This window comes from Typopeltis vanoorti, chromosome 4 (genome assembly GCF_054136105.1).
Source record: "Typopeltis vanoorti isolate ZY-2024b chromosome 4, IOZ_Tvanoo_1.0, whole genome shotgun sequence".
In the NCBI taxonomy this organism is placed as follows: Eukaryota; Metazoa; Arthropoda; class Arachnida; order Uropygi; family Thelyphonidae; genus Typopeltis; species Typopeltis vanoorti.
Window position 1 is genome coordinate 68,559,237 of NC_143552.1, and position 25,739 is coordinate 68,584,975.

Here is a 25,739-nt window from a genome sequence, read left to right on the forward strand (position 1 = left end):
GAACCAGACCCAGACGTGGTGATACCAAAGTGGAAGTCATCTTTACCTATATTAGTTGCCAAGTGTAAGCAAACAAAGTTTGCACCTGAAGTATCTTCAGGATTGAAAATATGCAGTTTGCACCTGAAGATATTTCAAGTGCAAACTTTGTTTGCTTACACTTGGATAAAGGATTAAACTAAATTTATTATAAATAAACACTTGGATGAAAGACTAGGCTGCCAACAGGTACCCAGAGAGGACATCCCCACCTAGTTAGGACTCTCTTTTGCCCACATGTTTTACTTACTCTTGTGTGTCTGTTACAAGTCTCGTATTGTACTCCTTGACAATGTCTTATATTGGAAGAATTTGAATAATATTTCATTCCATTCTCAGTGCTGTTTCAGTCCATTAAGCTTTTAATATGAGGCAATATAACACATTCCATACACATGCATAAAATTTTATATACATGCAGCTTCTTGAGAGGCAAATAAAGTTGCTTAGGTGAAAACATAGCATTGTAGATTTTTTCATAGGTGTGAAAACTGTGAGGTCATACAGTTTCAACTGTTCCACTATTTTATCTCTTTATCTCTGGTATTTTTGATATACAGTAAAATGACTGCACCCTTGTATATTTGCATAGTCAATGGGTATTTATTGTAAGATGTTCACAGTTATGTAGCCAGTTTTTACAAGAACATCTCTCTTAGGTATTATATATATATATATATATATATATATATATATATATATATATATATATATCTTATTCCTCTTTGTTATCACTAAATGTGGTATACATATTCTGTCATACTTCACTTCTGGATCAGGTGATGGGAAAAAGTAGAATGTAGATATGGACGAGTATTGAATCTTTTCTTCTATACTGAGAATGTTCATCTTTTTTTTTTTGCTTTGACTGAAACCAGTACTTCAAGGAGTGAAATCGTCTTGTTTTCTTCAGTTTCTACTGGAAATTAAATAGTAGGGTTTAGCAATCCTACTGCATAGCATTCTTACACTGGTGTCCCAAAGGCAAGGATGAAATACATTTTTACCTGTATATGAAAAAATTTCCATGGCTACAGTCAAATGTGGACATATATTTATTGCCAGCATACTAATAAATTATATTACACCAAAAATGTGTTATAAATTTTGGATAAATTACGGTAAATTGCAATATGTTTTTAGCAAAAGTTACAAATTTCCTAAGGACATGGTTAAGGAATTAACCAGTGGCGTCGCGTGCCCATTTTGGTTAGGTATGCCGTTGTGGCTTATACAACCTGTGCTACAAAATTCATGCTAGTTTGACCTTATAATTGCATTTTTATCAATGTATGAAAGTTTTAAGAATGTATAGCACATCAGTGCTCATCTTAATTGGCCCAGCACAATTAATTGTAGGATAAATTTGAATACTTTAATTTATCAATTAATTGTAACATCTGTGCAGAGTGGAGGACAGTGTGTTTGTTTTAAGGTACTGTATATGAGAAAACAATAATGAAGGAGAATGCTATATTTGGTTGGTATATTTGAATTACTCAAAGTAAAATTTGGAAGAGGAGGATGAGGCTTACCTTCTTCTACTACAATACTGTTTCCCATTGTAAATATGGGAAAAAAAAGTTATAAATTTATCTAAAATTATATATTAAAAACTTGTCTATATTATATATAAAAACTTTCCGACCATGTCAGTTAACACTTCATGCATGCAAAACAGATGAAACTCAGAAAAAAAAAAAACTCATTTACAAATGTGAACGTTAAAGTTGGATTGGTTGATACAATGACCAATCAGCCTCTAGGTGCTATTGTCTCAGAGCTTACCCAGACTCACCTTCTGAGTGGTTTAAAACTACTAGAATGCTAAGAATTTGACTTGCTGCGCCATCTGTACATCTTTTCAAAGGGCACAAAGGTTATGTATTTTGAATGCACACACGGGCTATTAATTCAAATGTGATGCAATATTTACACGTCAAAAACTACCTCTTTGAAGCATTAGTCTATTGTATGTACTTTTAAGAATCACGCAAAGTCTGGAAACAATTAAGGGAGTCTTTAACAGGAATTAATGCAAAAATATAATATCGGTGATATTGCTATTTGGTGGATGAGCACCGCACACCTATCACTTGGAATATTTGCTCCTGGAATTAATGTACAGTGCTTACAGAAAACTGTGCACAGAGAGAGAGACATTTCAATGTGGAATATATCCACCCCCGAATCGTGATGTAGCTCTTGCAACGTCATACCATGCTTAACACCAGTTCTTGGGGCAAACTTGCCCACTCCTCCTTCAGAGTAAGGACAAGGTTTCATTTGTTTTATTGAGAGGAATTTCGATTAGCAATGCATTGCCCTATTGAGTCTTAAACATGTTCTGTGGGTTTGAGATCTGGGGAGCATGCTGGCCACTCGATTCGATTAATGTCCTTGGTGTCCAGAAGTATCTCCACTGCTTGTGTACAATGTTTTATGGCATTGTTATCCATAAAAATGAATTCTTTGCCTACAGCGCCACAACAATCGAACACGACATTGATGAACTTTGTTGTGATATCGTTCACCAGTCATGGTCCCTATTTTTCCCCAGCACTTGTAACTCATTGCTTTCATTAAGCATATTATCTCTTCACACTGCAACCTCAGCACTGTATCTATCCCTTTCAAGAACAGTTTTGCAATAGTAAGCAGTACCACTTTCACATCAGATAAAGTGTCATCTAGAATCAGGGGAAAGACTAAAACAATGCTCACATTAGCCTATTGGTGTTTTGTCCAGTTATTATGGATAGAACACCACTGAAAACATGCTCTGGGATGAGCTGTGGATAAAGGGATGCAGACTACAGGCCTATGGATGTATAGGCCTACTTGTTGCAAATGTCTTGCCACAATTTGTCAAGATGTCTACATACCTGTGTTTGAATGGAGCTGACCTGCCATGGTGGGTTGATTACGCTTTGCTGTTATAACCAAAAATTTGTCTTAATGCTCCATGCTATCCAATAATTCTTCTCCATGCTTTACGAAAAGAGCTTCCTTTAAACACAATTTGTTTAGCTCAGCCTTTTATCCTATTGAATACTACTGCATGACCTCTTTGCACGCTTTTTGAAAATTTGAATGTGTACCCTCTTTCTACTCAAAATTGCCAGCTATACAATTGCCATAAACTGATTCATCTGAATTTGCAGTTGTAATCTTCAGAAATAGTGTTAAGGTTTGGATTTGACTAATGTATATCAGTCAAATAGATATGGGGTGTCTATTGAAATTATTATTATTATTAATGACACTTCCAAGAAGTCCAAAGACTCATCAAGGGAGGGCACTTTCTTCTACAACTCTGCCTCCACCATGATTATCAGCCATACCGAACTGCCACTACCATCATCATCGACTGCTCACCACCACTACTAGTATTTTTTTCTCTGTAAATTGCATGTGTTCTCAAGACCAATTTGTCTGTATGCATGATGAAAAACCTGAATTTCTGGGAGAAAAAACTGTGCTAGCTCTTTATAAGATCGGCTAACTCACCTTCAATTGAAAAAGCCCATATAAAGATTCCTCTTGTCACAACGAGAATCCAATTCAGGCTCAGGCCTTTTCCACTCGAAGGGCACAACGTGCTGTTGTTCTTCCAATTGCTCTGTTGAGGCATTGATATCATTTGAAATAATATAGTTATGAAGCATATAGTGGTTGATATATTTCATCCACATAGTTCAGCTGCTCAGGAAAGTGAAGTCATTAAGATTTTCTTTGAAGTCCAGCCAGGTGAGGAAAATATCATTGACATAATGTAGCCTTAATGTGGTATGTATTTGGCTTAGTGTGGTATATTTCAATGGGTATACTTTCCAAGGATTCTGCATACATATTAGCCAGGCATGATAAAATGGATGAACCCAAGGCAAGATCTTTTTGCTTATAGCATTTGTCATCAAATTAAAAAAAAAAAAAGTATTATCTAAATGGTATCTGAAAAGATTGATGGTGTCTGGTGAAAATGGGTTCTCTGGTGATGAATTTTTTTTTTTTTTTTTTTTCATGCTTACATTACTGAATACTTGGATACTTGTTATATCAGTTCTCATTAATTAATATAGCTGTAAGATCTAAATTGATGACCTTTTACCTTGCCAGTGCCAAATCTTTTATATTTTTGATACAAGAGGCTATTTTACTTACACAAAGCATTACAGTTGGTTAAGTATATAGTAAGGTAATATGTTGGAGAATGTCTTACATCTACAGTTGGTCATAACAGGAAACTCTAGATAATAGTTTGAAAGAGATTATATTCTTGTTTTAATCCTTTACTCGAGCATAAGCAAACAAAGTTTGTGCATGAAATATATTGTGACCTTGAATGAGCTTGTTTTATGTATTCCAATTAGGGTCCTCTTTCTGACAGTTATAGATGCTATCTCTATCTTTTAGTAGGTTATCTTACTTTGATGATTATTAAATTAGAATCCAAACTTATATTGATTTGGCCTTCACTACCAAAATATCATAATTATTATAGTGTTGAGAGCTTAGGTGATATTTCTTGTTGGTCGCTTGAAATTGATTAAAATTGCAAATAGAAACTTATAGAACTTGAAAAAGCAATTTAGATTATTGAATGAGAAAATGAACAATATGTCAATCTATTTTCACATAATTCCATCTTGCAAATGGGATGTTTTGTCAAAAGGCTTGTTTTGCTGTAACTCCTAATATCATGCCTGAGGTAGGTATAATAGCAAATATGGAAGAAAGATCTGTATAGAATTTCCAGAAATGCAGCTGACATAACACGTATAAGAATGGGAACAATTCTAATCAATTTGAAGCCACCAATATAGATAGATAGCCTTGTTACATTTTTTGCTCAACTTTCAAAGTGATCCCTTGTCCTTATTTTGTACCATGAATAATCAATATCATTTTAAGGCTTGCTGGAACAACCTGGAGTAGTGGTACAGAAGTCCTAAGGTCATCTGCACTAGCCCTCGCATTCTCTGCAGCAGAATATTGTGCCCCTGTCTGGGAAAGAAGTGCACACACACTAACATTATAGACACCCAGCTAAACTCTACTATGTGCACAATTAGTGGGACAATGAGAAGCACCCCCCCCCCCTCTCTCCTGGCTACCTGTCCTATCTAACATTGCTCCACCAAACATACGGAGAAGACAAGCCTCGATTAAAGAATTTAATAAAGCAATGAGCAACCCACTCCTGCCCCTGCACCAGACTCTCATAAATCCACCTAATCTTTACCTAAAATCTAGAAAGCCTCTCTGGTCCATGGACGAACTCTCTTCAGCTGCCCTGTCATCAACACCTGACATGTGGAGAGAATACTGGTCTAACAATCTCCCAACAAACGGCTTCCTGGTAGAAGATCCCTCTGCTTTGCAGCCTGGTTTTGCTCTTCCTAGGAAGATTTGGTCATCAATCAACAGGATCAGAACTAACCAGGGCAGATGTGGCTACCTACTACATAAATGGGGGCTGTTAGACCACCCTTATTGTGATTGTTCTCACTTGGCTCAGACGATTGTTGATATTGTGTACGACTGCCCAAGGTGCCAATTTCATGGTGGTGGCCTCTAGGACATCCACAAGGTGACGGATGAGGCCTTGGATTGGCTTTTCAGGCTGGACATTTACCTGTAGTTGGTATGGTGGTGGTGGCGATGGTTATGGAGGAAACAGAAGATCAAGGTCCCGTTTCACCATGAAAACATTATTCTCGTAGTCGCTATCATAGTCCTTGTCAAAGTATCAGCAGAACTCCTCCTCCTCATGCTAGAAGATGATGATGCAAAGCGAAATGGGTTTTCTTTAATGGATCAAGATTTTCACACAAGTCACAACTGCTCTCTAATAAAACCTCGGATACAGCTACATTTGTGTTGTGATGTGTTGAGAGAACATGCAGTCTTGTCATATTTGGTGCAGTAGGATGATAATTTACCCTTGCTTGATTAAAACAAATTACTTTTGCTTTTTTTAAAAAAGGAAGACTTGGAAAACAGTTTGCACCTTTTTATGTAATGAACTTTTGCATGTTAAGATTTTCATCATTTGTTTCTGGAGATTGTGATTGTACATTTCACTTGCCAGTTTCACAAAGCCATATGCGTAAATAAATAAACCTTGAATGATTTCTATTTTTCCTTATGTGATTCTCTTACCAACTAGTATGCTTATGTCATATTTCCAGATATTCAAATTCTAGATATATCCAGTACTCAAGGGATTTATAGGATATTATGATAATACATACATAACAGCCAACCTAATTAATCAAATACTAGCAGACAGATGGATACAAGTATCTCTCAATGAATCCCAAAGTAAATTCTTTAAGATTAAAAATGGCCTACCTCAGGGGTCAGTTCTTGCCCCATTGCTCTTTAACTTATATATTAGTGATATCCCAGAGATGCTCATGGAGATTCGTGTATGCTGACGATATTGCCATTGCAATTCAACATTCCAAAAAGCTGAGAATACCTTAACTGAAGATCTGGCTGTACTTGATAAATACTTTAGAAGATGGCGATTACAACCTAACCTGAACAAAACTTAAGTGGCATTCTTTCATTTAAGTAATATTCATGCCAACTATATCCCAAAAGTTTACTTCAGAAATAAACAGGTGAAATTTAACAATCATTCAAAATACCTAGGAGTTACCCTAGACAGAAGTTGACATTCAACTATCATCTAGAAAATATTGCTGGGAAATTAAAAACTCGTAGTAATATAATGCATAAACTTGCTGATGCTTCTTGGGGTGCTGATGCCAATGCACTGCATGCTACCACACTGTCTTTGGTCTATTCCACAGCAGAGTATTGTGCTCCTGTGTGGCTGAACAGCGCACACGCTTCTTTGGTCAATGTCCAACTGAATCAAACTATGAGGATAATCTCTGGAGCTTTAAGATCTGCTACTGGCTCCCAACTCTCGGTAATATAGCCCCTCCCTTGCTCCGCAGGACCCAAGCCTTAAGCAAACTATGGGCAAAAATATTTGGAAACAGTTCCTTGCCTATCCACCAAGACATTTCCTTCCATACTTCACAAAGACTGAAATCCAGACACTCTGCCTGAAGGATTGCAATACAAATAAACGACCAGAACTTTGACCTATGCGAGTCATGGGGAGAGTATTGGTTTCAACATACCTCCAATCTTCAAATACCCATCACAAATCCGACATCTCGTCTGGAGGGCGTCAGTCTCCCTAGACATGATGGACCACTTTAGATCAGATCAGAACAGGACATGGGAAATGTAAACATCTCTTGCATAAATGGAACTGGTCCAATACTCCAAACTGTGAATGTGGAAGAGGGATCCAGGCTATCAATCACATTGTGCTTGAGTGCCCTATCTGCTCATTCTCAGGTTCTAAAGAGGACATTTTTAAACTGATCCCTGGAGTGGATCCAGGATTTAAGGATTAAGCTCTGACTCCTGATTCTTAATTTTGATGTTTAATCATTTCAACCTACTGTACCCCTTTTAATATGATTTTTACAATTGTTTTTATGCGTGCTGTTTTATGTAATTTGTATGTTTTATTCTGAGACCTGTCCATCATACGCTAAATAAAATAAATAATACATAACTGCATACGATAAGTTTATATCATTACTATCAACAATTTCCTCCAAATTAGTGATCAGAACTCCAATATTTTGAGAAATATTTTGGTCTTCCAATACACTTTTAATTATATCATTCCACCCAGATCTTGGTATTCCTCTGGGTATTTTATGATCCTGGTATCAAACACCTGTTTTTGTTAACCTTTCATCTTCCATTTTCTTTAAGCGATCATACCATCTGAGATTAGCCATTCTTACACATTCCTGAATGCTAACAGTGCTAGTTTCATTTTTAATATGATTCTGTCATTGTTGCCATCTGTTCTCTCTGATTTTTCTCTGTATTCTCCTATATCTGCAGCCTCCAATGTTTGCTAAATGTTTTATTTCTAATCCAGCTCTCTGATTCATAAGTTACAACTAGTTTCAACCATGTTGTATACATTTTGTTATTATTATTTTCATGATCTCCATGGAGTTTCTCATCATGGGAGGTCAAAACTAGATAACATAGATAACAGTGTGTCATACCACTCCTTATTTGTCATCATTAAAATTGTGCCTAAAAAGTTTAAATGTTTTAGTTGTTGTACAGGTTGTCCATTCAGGATGCAGATGATGTTTTCATTGTTCCTGCCTATTTTCATAGTTTTGGTCTTTTTATTGCTGATTTTCATACCAGGTTTATTACAAAAGTTATTTGATTTAGCTAAGGAATTCATGAGATGTACTGGATTTATATAAGTGTATATTATCTGCATAAAGCAAAGAGCTCAGATTAACATCTCCAGCTTTAATATCACACTTAATGCCACTTTTCCTTCATAATGTAATCCATATAGATAGTAAATAACAGTGGGGATAGTGTGTGCACCTTTGTCTAACACCTGAGGTTACATCAAACCTGTATTTCCTTCAATTCTAACAGCTGACAACTCAAATACAGACAAGTAATAAAATGGTGTATCACTGTAGTCAACAATAGGTTCTAGTTATGTGCAAACTTTATTTATACTTGAGTAAAGCAAAAAAAATTTCTTGTTTAGTGTAATTTCTTTTGTAATTAAGCTTCAAAACTTTCTACAGCTATCTCTGATCTGCAATATTTTAATAATATGGTGAAAAACTATTTTAGAACTTGTATATGGAAAAATTTGGCTGCATTGATTTATTAACTTTACTATCTTCTTGGGTTTGGCTTTCCACTATTGATAGAGATCAGTTCTGACCATGGAGACTTCTGCCAGATTTCTCATCGTTCTTTTAAACCAAACTCCAAACCGTCTGTTCCAGTTGGCATAATATTGCCTGGGACGGGAATATATGGTTGAAATTCATAGCAGCAGTAAAACAGAATATGATTGAATGGGGAATGGAAAGTGCCTTCATCAGAAGAAACTTAAATGAACTAGCTTCTCTCTATAAAGTACAGAGTTTTGCAGCACTCCCACAGGTCACCTGCCTTCTTTTGGATTCTGCTCTGCCATATTATAACTCTTTGATGTCTATCCATTAGCCACCTTATTATCATGCCTGTTTTATTATTATTATTATTATTATTCCATGGGCACCACCATGGAGTCGTAAGACTCATCATGGGAGACCCAAACTATCAACACAATATCTATCGTACCTCTCCTTGAAACCATTAACAGACAAAGCACTCACAACTGACTCAGGCAACCCATTCCATTTATTTCCCACTCCAAGCAAAGAATCTAATCCTCACACCCTTGCTAACACTCTTACCCAATTCCAGGGATAACCTCTTGTACTGCCCCCACTAGCCAAGTGTTGAAACATTTCTCCTGCAAAATCCTTTAAGTAACTTAAATGTTTCTATCATATCCTCCTTTTTTCACCAATTAACCAACTTTTGCAATCTTCAATCCCTTAATCTATCCTCATTGGGAACATTCCACAGACCACTCACCATCTTGGTCACTTGCTTTGTGGATTTTCTCCACCACTTCCTCATCTCCAAAAACCAAGGTGACTAGACCTGAGCATAGTAATCCAGATGCAGTCATAGCAAGACTATAAAGAGGAATGATAACTCCCTTAGTGTTTTTCATTAACCAAGTAATCCTGTGAGCTACTCTGGCTGCATTAGCAACATGCCCTCTAAACTTCAACTTTCTGTCTACTACCACCCCCATATCCCTTGCTTCATCAATTTCCTGGAGTATGGTTCCATCACTGTGGTATACAACTTGTAATCTTTGTATCCCAAAATATATAAATTTACACTTTTCCACATTCAATTGACATTCATTATGTTTTGCCCATACTGTCAGCTTATTTAAATCATCCTGCAAGCTCTACATCACCTTGATTTAAATTAACTGTTACCCTACCTAACTTTGCATTATCAGCAAACAACTGAATATCTTCCTTCAAATTATTTCCTATATCATTTATGTGCAAATTAAAAAGCAGTGGTCCAAGCACAGAGCCTTGCAGCACACCACTAGTCACCTGCCTTCTCCTGGATTCTGCTCCTCCATATACTACTTTTTGGTTTTTATTATTATTATTTTTATTATTCCAGGCCATCTACAACTGCCCTTAGAGGGCGCTCCACCTAGATAGGACTTTATTGTCACCCACGTGGTTGGGCTTAGTATTGTAAGGTTTTTGTGTGCATGTTACATTAATTGTCTTTGTAATCCCCGTAGATGTCCTAGTGACTAGGACGAAATATAGGAAGTATTAAATTCTATTTTAATTCTTTTTGAGTGTTGTAAAAAATCCATTAAACCTCCAACATAATGTCCTCACAGCACTTAAGCCTCTACACAAGAACAAGACTACTTTTTGGTATCTGTCCATCAGCCACCCTTTTATCTATATCACAAGTAAAAAGAAAACTCCAGCAGGCACTGATGGGAATCGAACCCATGATTTCCTGTTTACTAAACAGATGCTTTAACTAATTGAGCCACAGTACCAAGTTAACTCAGTTTGATCTTCATTCCCTAGAGTTCTTTATGGTATGTTGCCATATACCTTTCTGAAGTCCAGTTAGGTGCCTAAGCATCTTATTTCACTGTTCAAGAGGTGATCTATGGACTCCATCCTGCTTCCCAATACTGTAAGAAATTAACCAATATCTGGAATTTAATTCTTCTTCTAATGGAAACATACCTCTTCTACCATTAGACTTTACTAACATATTTGTCATGTGGTTGTAGTGTTTTCAAACATAACTATGTGATTCAGTGTGAAATTGGAACCATCTGTAATATTATCAGTTATTGTCAAATTGTTCAAAGTGTTTGTGAGCCTTAAAATCAAGAACTGGATGCATTCTTTTCATTCTACATCACTTCAAGCACTTTGTGCGTGCATGTGTGTGTGTGTGTATGTGTGATTCTAAGAGATTTATCACTACTATCTTGATAATTTTACCAAATCTGTTTTAATTTCACAATAAATGTTAAGTTTGAGATGATATAAAATACATTTTTTTAAAAATCTTCCTGAGACAGTGGCATTGGTTGTGAAGCCCCTTGTATTCTTGTAGTGGTGTGATTTTATTATTTTTGTATGTACAGATGTCATTGCAAAAGAGAATTATCACTTAGTACATATAGTAAATATTGCATGTGTAAATAAGAACATCTATGTGCAGATGCCATTATGATGTATTATGAGATTAGTTTATGTTAAAAACACATTAAAACTTTTTTTTGAGCTGTTTTAACTTTTTTTTTTTTAATATATTTCAGAGGCCACTTATGTTACATGGACATGAAAGGGCTATTACTCAAATTAAATATAGCCGAGAAGGAGATCTTTTATTTTCGTGTTCAAAGGATCCAGTGCCAAACGTCTGGTATTCAATAAATGGAGAGCGTTTAGGTTCACTTAATGGACATAATGGAGCTGTGTGGTGTATGGATGTAAATTGTATCCTTACTATATGCATTATAATGGTGTGTCGTATACTTCAACAAACTGAATTTGTACTTTTTTTATTAAAATATGGATCATGAACCTTTTTTGACTTTGTGTAAATACAAAAGAAAGAGTGCCTAAAATCAGTGTATAATATGTCACTTATGTTTACATGTCAACACCAATGACTGGGTGGATAGCATCTGTTTTACTACCAACAAGTTGTGTTTTCAAATCTGTGCCATGACTGTTTGTGAGAATCTTTAAAGTAGAGGACAGTGAAGAAACTTGTTTACATCAATGAAGACTTGCAGATTATACTCTTTAAGAAGTGCATAAGAGGAGGGGCTGTTTTAATATACAGCAATAGGAGGAATGAAAAAAGAAAGGCTAAAAAATTGTTCTTTGAGTTTAGAGTGAACTGTGAATGGGTGCTTGAATACCTGTTGCACATGTTTTGCCATATTTAGAGGACAGTGATCGAACTGCCAATGCTAATTATCATTGACCATATAAATATTTTAAAAAATGTGAGAAATAGAAATAGCATCTATATAAGGAAGAGTGGAGCGAATTGGTGAGAGATTGGTCATCATTGCTCTCTTCTATACAAGGCCAAGGATCTTTTAGGTATTTGAATTTGTGATTTGTTTAGAGCTAATAGCTGTTAGAAGTAAAGCATGTCTCTCTTAAACAAAAGAGAAATTTCTTAGATGCTGAGGAGTTATTTGCAATAGATTTATGCCAAAAAAGATTGGAGGTCTTTATGTTGGGCTCATACACTCAAGGTTGGTTGGTCAACCTATAGTACATTAATAGTGTGTGTGTGTGTGTGGGTCACCATTATCCCATGAAAAGAAATCTTATTTTGTCCAGAGACTTCATTGTCAAAAATATGACCGAAGAAAAGAGGTTCTTTTTCGTGAAATAAGATGGGATTGAATTTTACTTGGAATGATATTAACAAGTTATCAAACTTCATTTGAGGATTATAATTTTTTGTATATCTGAATGTAGGATTGTATAATTTGATATTCTGGAAGTTTTGATTTATGGTGCAGGGTTTGTCAAATGAGAATTGGCGGTCAGTTGAAGGAGAACATGTATCTGTTTGGTCCACATGAGTCAGACAATTAAAAATTCTGCCTTCAGCAAAGAATACAACCTTCAGTTAAAAAAATGTTTTGTCAATAGATTCCTTATGATTTTTTGTGTTTGAGTCAGCATTGCATCATGTAATGAATCACGTGTGTGTGTGTAGCCAGTATAAATTGAAGGAATATGATACTCCCAAGTCACTACAACTCCCTCCGGGTGGCTGCGAGAAGGAAACTGATGGATTTTGAAAGAGGCATTGTGATAGGAAGATTCCATGTTGCAGGCCTATTTGTTTGGCAAATTATTGACAAATTGGGCCGTTCGAGGTAAACAGTCAATGATGCCATACTGAGATGGAAGCACAGGGAGTCAACTGCAAGTGCTACCTGCAGATTAGGGGCATGAACAGGTGGCATCAATGGCAATGATACTGCCATTGATGCCATCTGTTAATGCTCCTAATCTTTCTCAGGACTCATATCTGTGGTTTCTAGTCTTTGGTCAAGTGTTTTATTTCTAACCCAGCTCTCAGATCCATAAATTAAAATTGGTTTGAACACTGTCTTGTATACAGCTAATTTTAGTGTTTTAACTAATTTCTCTCTTATTCCATATAAATTTATTCATTTCGACTTCATACCATACTGGCTTTATTGATTCTGTTGTCTATTTTCATATTTAATTTAGGTCTTCACTAAAAATTGTGCCTGAGTAGCTAAAATGTTTTACTTGTTCTATAGATTCTTGATTCACGATACAGTTGATATTTTCAATTTTTCTGCCTATTTTCATTGTCTTTGTTTTGTTATTACTGATTATCATACCAAATTTATTACAATAGTTATTCAGTTTAGTCAGGGAATCTTGCAGACTTATACTGGACTTATTTAAAAGTATAACATCATCTGCATAAAGTAAACAGCTGAGACTAACATCTTCAATTTTGATATCAGGTTTAATACTGCTTTTCTTCATAATGTGATCCATATAGATAATGAATGACAGAGGGGGGGGGATAATGTACATCCTTGTTTGACACCAGATTTAACATTAAATCATCTTTATATACTCCAATTCTAACAGCTGACTTACAAGTCAAATAAAGACTAAGTATTGCTTGATATAATGCACCACATACCGTATAACTGTATCGTTTTGAATAGCTTTTCTCTTGGCATGTTGTCATATGCCTTTTGCAGGTCTACAAAACTTAAATACAGATCTTTGTTATATTCCCATGATTTCTGAACTATTTGTCATAAAGTGAAAATCTGATCCTGACAGCCTCTATTTGGCCAGCTCAGCCGTTTTTTCAAGTATACTTGCATAAATCTTACCAGGAACACTCAGCAGGGAAATACTTCTATAATTCTCACAATCGGTTGTATTTCCCTTTTTATATATATGGGTACTATGAGAGCTCTACTCAAATCATATGGAATTCATTCCTCTGTCCAGGCCTTCTGACCTATGCAGTGCAGTCACTGCAAGAATTTTATACCTCCATACTTCAATATTTCTGGTCAAATATCTACTCCTGCTGCCTTTCCACATTTCAGGCTTTTTGATGGCTTTTTCTACTTCAAGTATGGATACATATTCATGATTGTATGCTGTTCAGTGTTTTTTATCACTGTGCTGCCACTGCTTGTTTCATTTAGCAAATTTTTTGAAGTAATTACTCCATACATCAAGGATATCTTTTTCTTCCATTTTCATGTCACCTTTATCATCTCTAATTCTGAGCTTTTTCAACAGCCTCCAGAATATTTTGCCACCTTCCTGTTATTTATTTTCTATGTTCTTACTAAATTCTTCCCATGACTTTTGTTTAGCTAATTTTACATAGTGTTTAGCTTTCACCAGGAACTTTCAGTATGCTTTGTTCTTTTTCTTCACTTCCTGTTTAGCTTCCTTCATGAAGTTCTGATTTTTCTATTCTTGCAGACAACCTCACTACATGCCTCTCTAGCTGAATCAATCAATGTTTTCTTCAGGACTTGTCACTGAATATCCAAGGTTTGGTTCCTGTTCTCAAACTCTTTCATTTTTTCTTGAATAATGTTTGTGTGTCTACACTTCACATCTGAGAGCTGCCCAACTTTTACTCTCTTTAAAACTTTCTTACATGTCCTTCTTTACAGTATGAAATTCCATTTTATCCTGCTCAAGACTAAATAGTGATCACTTCCAATTTCAAATACTCTGTACACTCTGGTATCCTGCACCAGTGAGAAAGCATCACTATCAACAATAACATAGTCAATGAGATTTTTCTTATTCCTTGCATCTTCTCTCCATGTGAATATGCGCACATTTTTATGTTGGAACATTATGTTAGTAATAACCAGTCCATGTCCTGAGCAGAAATCCAACAGGTATTTGCCATTATTATTAGCTTTGCTCTTTTCTCCAAATTTTCCCAAAATATTTTTGTATCTGATAATCATTTCCTACTCTGCTATTTAGATCCCCAACAATGACCAACTTTTCCCTTTTTATTGTGTCAGTTGCTTTCTCTAAAGCCTCCTTTCTCAAAAAATTCCTCCACTTCTACCTTAGAACTTTCTGTGGGTCTATAGGCAGAAATAAGTCTTTGTCCAGTTCCCCATTCTGATATTTGCCTATATCACTCTATTTGATATTGCCTGCTATTCAAGATTATTTTCGTGTTTAGTTTTGAATGCTACTCCTTCTTTTCCCTAATTGTTATTTCCTGAATATAATATTTTGTATTTATTGCTTAGAAAGATCTCACCAGTTTTTGTCTTTTTTGTTTCAGTCACCCATTTTATGTCAATCTGGTACTTATCCAATTCCTCACCCTATTCCATTTCTTTGCATTCAGACTTCTTATGTTGGTAGTATTGATCTTGAACTCAGGTGATGTTGAATTAGGATTGTTTCAGGATTTGTTCCAGTAGCTGATTTTTTGCTGTTTGTCCTGCTTCCCTTTCAAAAACAACAGGGGTCTTGTTTAACTGGGTGATGTCCCAGCCGACATGAAATACCATCATTTTACATTGTTGTTTAAGCCAATAAGAATACAATTTGGTCGACTAAATCCCAGCCCATCCTCGTTCATTCAATATCCAGGTAGATACCTATTCTGATCTCTCTCTGACAAAAAATCGAGTGAATGGGTATTGAATGTTGTGTGTTTGGAATAGTAAGAGAACATTTACCAAGATCAGATATGAAAGAATTGAAGGAAAAAATAAGAATTTAGGAGATTCTGTTTCTGTGAGTAATAATGCAAAAGAAGTGAAAGCAAGGTTTGACAAAAGTTCCAGCCACTAGCTTTGGCTAAGAATAGAAAAGTTGAAAGCTATCTGAACATGATATGAAGTTTTCTGCATTTGGTCTTTTCAAAATCAGTTTTAGATGTGTTGATAATTCCTTGGCAGCTATTTTGGACTTTAATATAGAAGTGCTAAGGATTTTTAGGGATCTTCTTTTGAACAGCCTTAGAATTGGTGTGCCAAGAAATATGCAAAGGCATTCCCTTCAAGAATAGGCATGTGAGCAATTGCGTAAAATCATTGGTGTTGGTGACAGCAGATGTTCCAGCTTCTCTGCATATGTTGTATTAGTTGCAGTTAGAAAAGCCAGGTGAAGATGTGAGCATTAAAATCTCCACAGAAAATAACTTGACTGTTAGTAAAGTTGGCCTGGAGAAAATCAACATTTAAAGAATGGAAATAAAAAAGGTAGAGAATGATGGTTGTTGTTGGCATTTAGAGCATAATAAAGACAGCAAGTGAATTCGATTAGAATGATGCAAAGATGTTTTTAGCCAGAGAACATCAGAAAGTGATTGAGTTGGACATTCAACTCAATCAGAAAGTGATTGGGGGGGGGGGGATATTTGCATGTAACTGGGAAAAGTGAGATGAGTAGTGGGATTGAAGAAAATGAAATTCATTTCTATTAGATACAGTCATGTTTTGCAGATTCTAGATGAATGTCATTGAAGATGGCACTAAGACCATCAATATTTTTGAAGTGAATCCAGAAAGTTTTTGTAGATTTGTCTTTAGTAATATCTAACCTAATATTTTTTGCTTGCTTGCTTGATTGTTTATCAGCTGAAATTGAGATGGACATGTATAAGACTGCTAGAAATTAGCAAGAAATATTAGAAATAGCAGCCTTAAAAATTATCACATCTATGATTCAAAGAACTTTTATGTGAAGGCTTTTCAACTGAAGGTAAGCTAGCAAGTCTCATGCAAAGGTATCAGGACTTTTCATCCAGCAAAACAGGCAAACTAACCAGAATAAACATATAATTTACAGACATCTAGATAGGATTAACTGCACTGTCGTAAGCAATAAGCTGGTTTCTAAGAAAACACGTTACTTGGTTGTGATATGCCATTATGCCTAACACACACAGAGAAGATGGATGTGAGGAAGAATATATAAGCAGCTAGATGGGACTGCAGCAGGGCCTCCCTCCCCAAGCCAGTTTCTATATGAAATTTCTAAACAACCAAGCACTTGGAATTGCATACGTGCATGTGCGCATGCACGCACACACACACACACACACACACCAATAGTCTGCCTATGCTGTGTTATGTAGATGATGTGTTTACTATTTGATCTCATTGCCTAACATTTGATACACTTTTGGTGTATTTAAATGAAAAAGATTTATAGAAAAGAAACAATCTTTCCTCTTGGATATACTAAGAAGGGAAGACAGTGACATTATGGTTCATTATTCTTTTCTGTTTATAGGAAGCCTATACATGCAAGAAAGTACTTATACAGACACACAATCATCCATCCCAACAGTGCAGCAGCCTCAAAACACTTAAACACATAAGCCAACGCTGAGCATTCTTGACTCAACCCATGCCACAGAGCTTTGGTTATCTTGACAACACTTTTTTCAGCTCATGATTAAAACCCTATAAAATATGCAAAATGTTACGTGCTGTCCTTATTATCCTGCCTTCACACATAAGATCATAACAAAACTATTCCCATCCTCTGCAGCATCTACAGTACATCTGAAAAGATAGCTGAAGTTATTTATAAATATAATCTTCCTGTTGCTTTCAAACCACACATCTAGCTAACAACCTCAAACTTCATCTCTCCTCCAAAGGATCACCCTCGTCCTCTTACATTCTGGAGTGTATTCCTTGTATTTGCAACTTAGCCTTCAGACTTTGGTCAGACTAGTAAATTTGTTAACATCCACCTTGAAGAACACGAAACTACATTTGTAATCGTATATATAGCAAGTTGGGAACTGGTAGATCCAACTGGCCATACTTGCTTTATATAAGTTGCTTTAGATCTGTGAAACTTTTTAGAATAAGCATTCTCCATGAAACACTCTCTTAACTTAAATAAGTATGATTGCATTAATTTGCCAAAGGTCTGGGAGACAGTCATTCTAAGACCACATGTAGTATGATTTCTCTGAATTCCTTTTTTTTTTTTTCATCCAGATCCTAGAGAACACTGATTATTAGTTCCTTTTCAGTTACAATCTGAATTATTCCTGTGATAATCAGAATGGTGCGTGTGTTACCACATTGTAATTTGTGCTCTGAAGTTGCTGATTTGAAATCCAAATATTAGTGACTCAATAAATTATTTTGGGTGATGCTTAAGGGGGAGGGGGGGGGGTGCTTAAGGGTCAAATCTGTGTAACTGAGAAGAGACCACCACATGGCCTTTAAAGGAATGTGGAGAACCGACCAGGGCTTCTGACCTAATGTTCAATCCTCACCTTCTCGTGGTGCACCTTGTTGGGTATCTACCTGGATACTGAACAAACGAGGCTGGGCTAGCAATTTGGGATTTAGCCAGCCAAATTGTATTCTTATTGGTTAAACCAAAATACAAAATGATGGTACAACATGACAAAATTTCATGCCGGCTGGGGCGTCACCCGGTTACACAAGGCCACTGTTGTTTTCGCCAGGGAACCAGGGCGAACAGCGAAAAGTCAGCTACTGGAACAAATCTGAAAACACACCCCAACTCAACATCACCTGAGTTAAAGATCGGTACTATCAACATAAGAAGCCTGATTGGCAAAAAAGAGTTTCTATAAGATTAATCCAGAAGATATTTTTGAGAATAGGACTGGTGGTGGGAGGCCATACATGGAAGCTGGGCAAGAATGTGGTTAGCAGGGGTGTTAGACCTAGGTTTTTTACTTGGAGAGTGGTGAATGAGTGGAATAAGCTGCCAGAGTCTGTTGTGGGTGCTGCAACCGTGAATGAGTTCAAGGCGAGGTATGATAGATACTGGGTGAATGTCGAATAGTTGTTCTTGACATGATATTAGGGCCTCAGTGAGTCTGTCGACTCCTTGGAGTTGCCCGGAATAATAATAATAATAATAAATGGAGCTAGCTGAGGAATTAGATAAGTACCAGATTGACATAATAAAGGTGACTGAAACAAAAATGACAAAAACTGGTGAGATCTTTCTGAGCAATAAATACAAAATGTTATATTAAGGAAATGACAATCAAGGAAAAGAAGGAGTAGCCATAGTATTCAACACAAAATACGAGGCTAATCTTGAATGGCAGGCAGTCTCAAGTAGAGTAATGTGGGCAAATATGAGAATGGCGAAACTGGACAATGAGACTTATTTGTACCTATGGTCCCACAGAAGGTTCTACTAAGGTAGAAGTGGAGGAATTTTTTGAGACTTTAGAAAAAGCAACTGACACAATGAAAAAGGAAAAGTTGGTCTTTGTTTGGGATCTAAATAGCAGAGTAGGAGATGATCGTCAGACATACAAAAATGTTTTGGGAAAATTTGGAGAAAAGAGCAAAACTAATAATAATGGCAAATATCTGTTGGATTTCTGCTCAGGACATGGACTGGTTATTACTATCACCATGTTCCAACATAAAAATGTCCACAAATTCACATGGAGAGAAGAGGCAAGGAATAAGAAAAGTCTCATTGACTATGTTATTGTTGATAGTGATGTTTTCTCCCTGGTGCAGGACACCAGAGTGTACAGAGTATTTGAAATTGGAAGTGATCACCATTTAGTCTTGAGCAGGATAAAATTTAATTGCATATTGGAAAGAATAACATGTAAGAAAGTTTTAAAGCGAATAAAAGTTGAGCAGCTCTCAGATGTGAACTGTAGACTAAAATACACAAAGATTATTGAAGAAAAAATTAAAGAGTTTGAGAACAGGAACCAAACCTTGGAGATTCAGTGGCAAACTTTGAAGAAACCCTGATTGATTCAGCTAGAGAGGCATGTGGTGAAGTTGTCTACAAGGATAGAAAAATTAGAACTCCATGGTGGACATGGAAAGTTAAAGAGGCAGTGAAGGAAAAGAAGAAAGCATATCAAAAGTTCCTGGGAAACAAGTCAGCTTGTGCTCTTAGAGAATACAGAGACACATGTAAGAAAGCTAAACACTGTGTAAAACTAGCTAAACAAAAGTCATGGGAGGACTTTGGCAAGAACATAGAAAATAAATTAAAAGAAGGTGGCAAAATATTCTGGAGGAGCTTGGGAATGGAGGAAAGAGTGCTGTAAAAGGAGTTAGAGAAGATAAAGGTGACATGAAAACTGGAGAAAAAGATATTCTTGAAGTATGGAGTTATTACTTTGAAAAACTACTAAATGAAACAAGCAGTGATGACAGCACAGTAGTAAAAAATACTGACCAGGCATGCAGTCATGCAGTCAGGAATATATATCCATACTTGAAGTAGAAAAAGCCATCAAAGGCTCGAAATGTGGAAAGGCAGCAGGAGTAGATGATATTCAACCAGAAATGCTGAAGTATGGTGGTATAAAAGTCTTACAGTGGCTGCACTGCATAGTTCAAAAGGCCTGGACAGAGGAACAAATTCCGGATGATTTGAGTAGAGCTCTCATAGGACCCATATATAAAAAGCGAAATAAAACTGAATTTGAGAATTACAGAGGTATTTCCCTAGTGAGTGTTCCCGGTAAGATTTATGCTAGCATACTTGAGAAACGGTTGAGAAGAATTGTGGAAGAAAAGCTTGGTGAAGAACAAGCTGGCTTCACGTCAAATAGAGGCTGTCAGGATCAGATCTTCACTTTACAACAAATAGTGGAGAAAGCATGGGAATATAACAAAGATCTGTATTTAAGTTTTGTCAATTTGGAAAAGGTATATGACAAAAGGGAAGTTGCCAAAAGAGAAGCTATTCAATACTCTAAAGTATATGGTGTCAATGGGGGCATTGTATCAAGCAATACTTAGTCTTTATTTGAGTTGTACGTCAGCAGTTAGAATTGAAGGAAGTACATGAAGATGGTTTAATGTTAAATCTGGTGTGAGACAAGGATGTACATTATCCCCTCTGTTATTTATTATCTATATGGATCACATTATGAAGGAAAGTGGTATTAAACACGATATCAAAATTGGAGATGTTAATGTCAGCTCTTTGCTTTATGCAGACGATGTTATACTTCTAAATAAATCCGCTACAAGTCTGCAAGATTCACTGACTAAATTGAATAACTGTTGTAATAGATATGGTATGAAGGTCAGCAATAAAAAGACAAAGACAATGAAATTAGGCAAAATCATTGAAAATGTCATCTGTGTTTTGAATGGAGAACCTGTGGAACAAGTAAAACATTTCAGCTACTTTGGCACGATTTTTAGTGAAGCCGGTAAATTAAATATAGAAATAGACAACAGAATCAACAAAGCTGGCTTGGTGGGAAGTCAGTTGAATAAATTCATATGGAATAAAAGAGAAATTAGTTGGAACACTAAATTAGCTGTATACAAGACAGTTTTCAAACCAGTTTTAACTTATGGATCTGAGAGCTGGGTTAGAAGTGAAACACTTGACCAAAGACTAGAGACCGCAGATATGAGAGTCCTGAGAAAGATTAGAGGCGTGAACAGATGGCATCAATGGCAATATCATATTAAAAACGAGGATATTAGGTAAGAACTTGATGTTGTCAGCATCCCGGAATGCGTTAGCTGAGCTAATCTCAGGTGGTATGGTCACTTAAACAGAATGGGCGAGGAAAATTAGCAAAACAAGTGTTCTCTGCCAGGTTGGCAGTTAAACGACCTAGAGAAAGACCAAGATATAGGTGGATTGATACGGTACAAAGTGCCTTAGACGATAGAAATATAAGATCTGATAATGTTGGAGTCTTGATAAGTAACAGACTGATTTGGAGAAAAATTGTAGATAGAAAGTAATGGCAATATCATATTAAAAACGAGGATATTAGGTAAGAACTTGATGTTTTCAGCATCCCGGAATGCGTTAGCTGAGCTAATCTCAGGTGGTATGGTCACTTAAACAGAATGGGCGAGGAAAATTAGCAAAACAAGTGTTCTCTGCCATGTTGGCAGGAAAACGACCCAGGGAAAGACCACGATATAGATGGATTGATATGGTACAAAGTGCCTTAGACGATAGAAATATAAGATCTGATAATTTTGGAGTCTTGGCAAGTAACAGACTGATTTGGGGGAAAATTGTAGATAGGAAGTTAGTAATGATGTAAATTTTTCATGTAGTAGTAGTCATACTCTGTACACCCCCTTGAGGGTACATGGCAGGAATTTGATGATGATGATAAATAATTTTGTTTTTCTGGTGTTTATATTTTCAAGCACCATTTTGAATAACCACCTAAGCTTATCATTATGAATTCTTTACTAAGTCATGTGTATGGAGAATTTCCTCCAACTTCAGTACAAATCATAGCTGAGGTGGTGCCCTCTTTCCCATATACCACTATTTGTATCCGTGCAGGCACATCTCTGGCAGTATAGTAGCCAGGAAGATTACTAGCTAACCAGGATACATTTTTCATAATAGTGTTTCATAGTTTACACCAAGTGAAAAAAAACATATTTAATTTATTGACATTTAGAATAAAGAAGATCGGAATAAAGCTCTTATAGTTCCCATCTATAAAAACTGGAATAAAGTTGAATCTGAAACTTGCAGTAGAATTTCCCTACCGAGCGTTTCAGGTAATATTTATGCAAGCATTTTTGAGACGAGAAAAATTGTGGAAGAGAAACTTGGAGAAGAATAATCTGGGTTTGGACGAAATAGAGATTGTCGAGGTTAGAATTTCACTTTATGCAAAATAGTTTGAGAAATCATGGAAATATGACAAGGATCTGTACTAAAGTTTTGTAGATCTGGAGAAGGCATTTGACAAGGTGCCCAGAGAAAACTTTTCAAAAGTTTGCAAATATGTGGGATAAATGGAACATTATACACAGCAATACATAGTCTATATTTAAGTTGTAAATCAGCAATTTGAATTGAAGGAAATATAGGAAGATTGTTTGGTGTAAAATTTGGGATAAAGAATGCACATTATCTCCACTCTTATTCATCATCTCTATGAATTACATTATGAAAAAAAGTATTAGACCTGATGTTAAAATCGGAAATGTGAAACTTAGCTCTTTTGTGGTATGCAGATATTGTACTCCTAAGCACATTCAATGCAATTCTCCATGATTCTCTAACTAAATTGAATTTATAGCTGTAACAAATTTGGCATTCAAATCAGCAATAAAAAGACCAAAACTCTGAAAATAGGCTGAAATATAGAAAACTTTAGTTGCATTCTCAATGGAAAACCTATAGAACTAGTAAAATATTTCAGCTATTTAGGCATAGTTTTTAGTGAAGATGGCAAATTAACTATGTAAATAGACAACAGAATAAGCAAAGATAGTATGGTGGGGAGCCAGAGAGAATAAGAGAGTAAATAGCCAAACCACAGTCACCTGCATGGAGGGTGACAGTGGTGCTCTTCGTGTTGATTCCTGTTGTTAATGCTGATGGGTAGATAGGGCAGTGTGCCAAAATCATTTTAAAATCATACCATTCATTCTATTGCAGTTAACTGGGTTTTGTATAGGTTGTGACACAACAGTCTCTCCAATTTAACCAGAATTTGTAAAGTAGCCTGGCTCTCTTCCATCTTATGAAGTGATCTTTTTCTATGGCATGTTGAGATAGTCTGTTTCTTTGGTTCTCCATTCCAGATATATTTTTTGTGTTCTTTTCTCCTGACCAAAGTAGTTTGTCCTGTCTGTCCAAAATATTAGGCTTCACACTGAGAGCAGATTCTAGGCGATCCTTGATTTGTCTTAGCCAGGTTTAGCTGGAATAACCAGTTTTTTAAACAAATTTGAAGGTAAATGAACTCTACACTTTTACGCCAACCCCATTGCAAACTTATACATAGAATCATTTGAAACTTTGGTATTTAATTCTGTCTCCTTGCCCCTCCCTCCCTCAGACCCAAAGTATTGTTGAGGTATATAAACGATGGCTTTGTCATTTGGCTGCATTGCCCACAGGCTCTGCCTAACTTTGTACATTTTCTGAATAATATTATCTACAAATTAATTTCACTGTGGAAGAAGGAAAAGGAGCTCTTACCTTCTTGGATACTTTAGATATAAGGCAAGCAGATTGGTCCCTTATGTTCAGTTTACTGTAAGCTCACTCATGCAGGAAGATACCTACATGCTGCCTCACACTACCATCCTGCCCAGAAGCGTAACTCGGCGTATAATTTTGCATGTAATTTATATATACAAACATACAATTGGGACCAAAGGTTTACAAAAGCACCTATATTTTTTAAGAAATATAATCATAATTGTAGTTTTTCATACATAAAAAAAAGAAAGTTATTTCGATGTTGATGGTTTCATAAAATCTAATAGATTCGTCTGACGGCATAATGTCTTTTTCTTGTCACAAAAATTTCTTCATAGCAAGGTAATGATTTTTTTTATTCCTTGCCTTGTGGCTACAATTCGTTCCTCGTTAGAATCTGTCTTCTAAAATCTGTAAACCTTTCTTTTATGATTATTCTTACTGTGGATTCCTGTAGATCGAACTCCTTTGCTAGCTCACAAATTTTCATTCCATCTTCAAAATCCTTAATAATGTTGAGTTTTGTTTCCAAAGTCAATGTTTTTCTTTTCTTGCTAGCTGTAGAAGAATCGGACTTGCTTCTTTTGGATGACATTATTTTTTATGTGATGAAATTTTTATCAAGAACATAACATTAAACAACCGCAAGGCTTGTAGACTATAAAAATCGTGTATGAATGGAGACCGCGCGAAAAACATCAGTGCTTGTTCACAGCATGTGCAACACTGGCGAATGCGGCCGGCACCTGAAAGATATGACTAGTGGTGAGGCATGAAGCGGGACAGGAATATGTACATGTAAGAAACTGCGTAACTCTGGATTCGGGTGAAGCGGGACGGGAATACATACATATAAGAAACCGTGTAAGTCGGGGTATGACTGTAATTGGATGTTGACTGGTGAGAAATCATTTACAAACGGTGGATCTATGCTTGCTACATCACTTGATATGTTGTGCAATTTTGTGATCAAAGCATGGAATAAAGTAAAAGTAGAGACTGTAATAAAATCATTTAAAAAGTGTGGTATCTCTAATCTTATGCATGGTATGGAATATGATCTGTTGTGGGACACTGATGACGATGAAAATGAAATCAATTCACCAGATTTGAACTGGGATCCATATGACAATCATTTAAACAATGAATCTGAAGAACTATTTTTGACAGATGATGAAGAAAATTAACATGAAAATTGAAGTTAATAATTATTATTTGTTTTTAAGACTTACATCTATTGTAATATTTTAAATAAATTTATGTAACAAAAAATTAATCTGATTTGTTTATAAACACTGCCTATTTTCTTATCTAATGATGTATTGTAACTACCTAAATGTTCATCCAAGAAATTAAGCTTTCCTTTTTATACTCAGTGTATAAGATTTCGAGGGATTTCCTGTAGTATTTGAGAGTCGTCTTATATGCTGACATATACGGTAATTTAAGCTAGTAAATTATTTGTTTACATTCCAGTGTCTATGTAGTTTTATGTTCCAGAAACTTCAACATGAATAACAGCAATAGCTACAGAAATTTAAACATTGGATTACAAGTGCAATACGATAAGTGTATTCTCTGAAGATGCTGGTTTGAAATCCATTGAAATAGCTTATGAAATATTAAATTATTTTTATTCTTATGGTACTGTGTTTAGGCTGATAAATATTAGATAAA

General features: G+C 35.9%; 1 protein-coding gene and 1 non-coding gene across 2 annotated transcripts in view; one reads left to right on the forward strand and one right to left on the reverse strand.

Moving 5' to 3' along the window:
• The window catches only part of eIF3i (eukaryotic translation initiation factor 3 subunit i), an 82,726-nt gene that overhangs the window by 1,928 nt on the left and 55,059 nt on the right, over positions 1-25,739 (forward strand). The window contains exon 2 of the mRNA XM_090391249.1: positions 11,360-11,540. Within this exon, the coding sequence (XP_090247375.1) occupies positions 11,360-11,540 (181 nt within the window). The remainder of the gene's footprint in view (positions 1-11,359; positions 11,541-25,739) is intronic.
• Positions 10,506-10,579, reverse strand: TRNAT-AGU (transfer RNA threonine (anticodon AGU)). Its single transcript has one exon. It is a non-coding gene; the product is annotated as a tRNA-Thr (tRNA).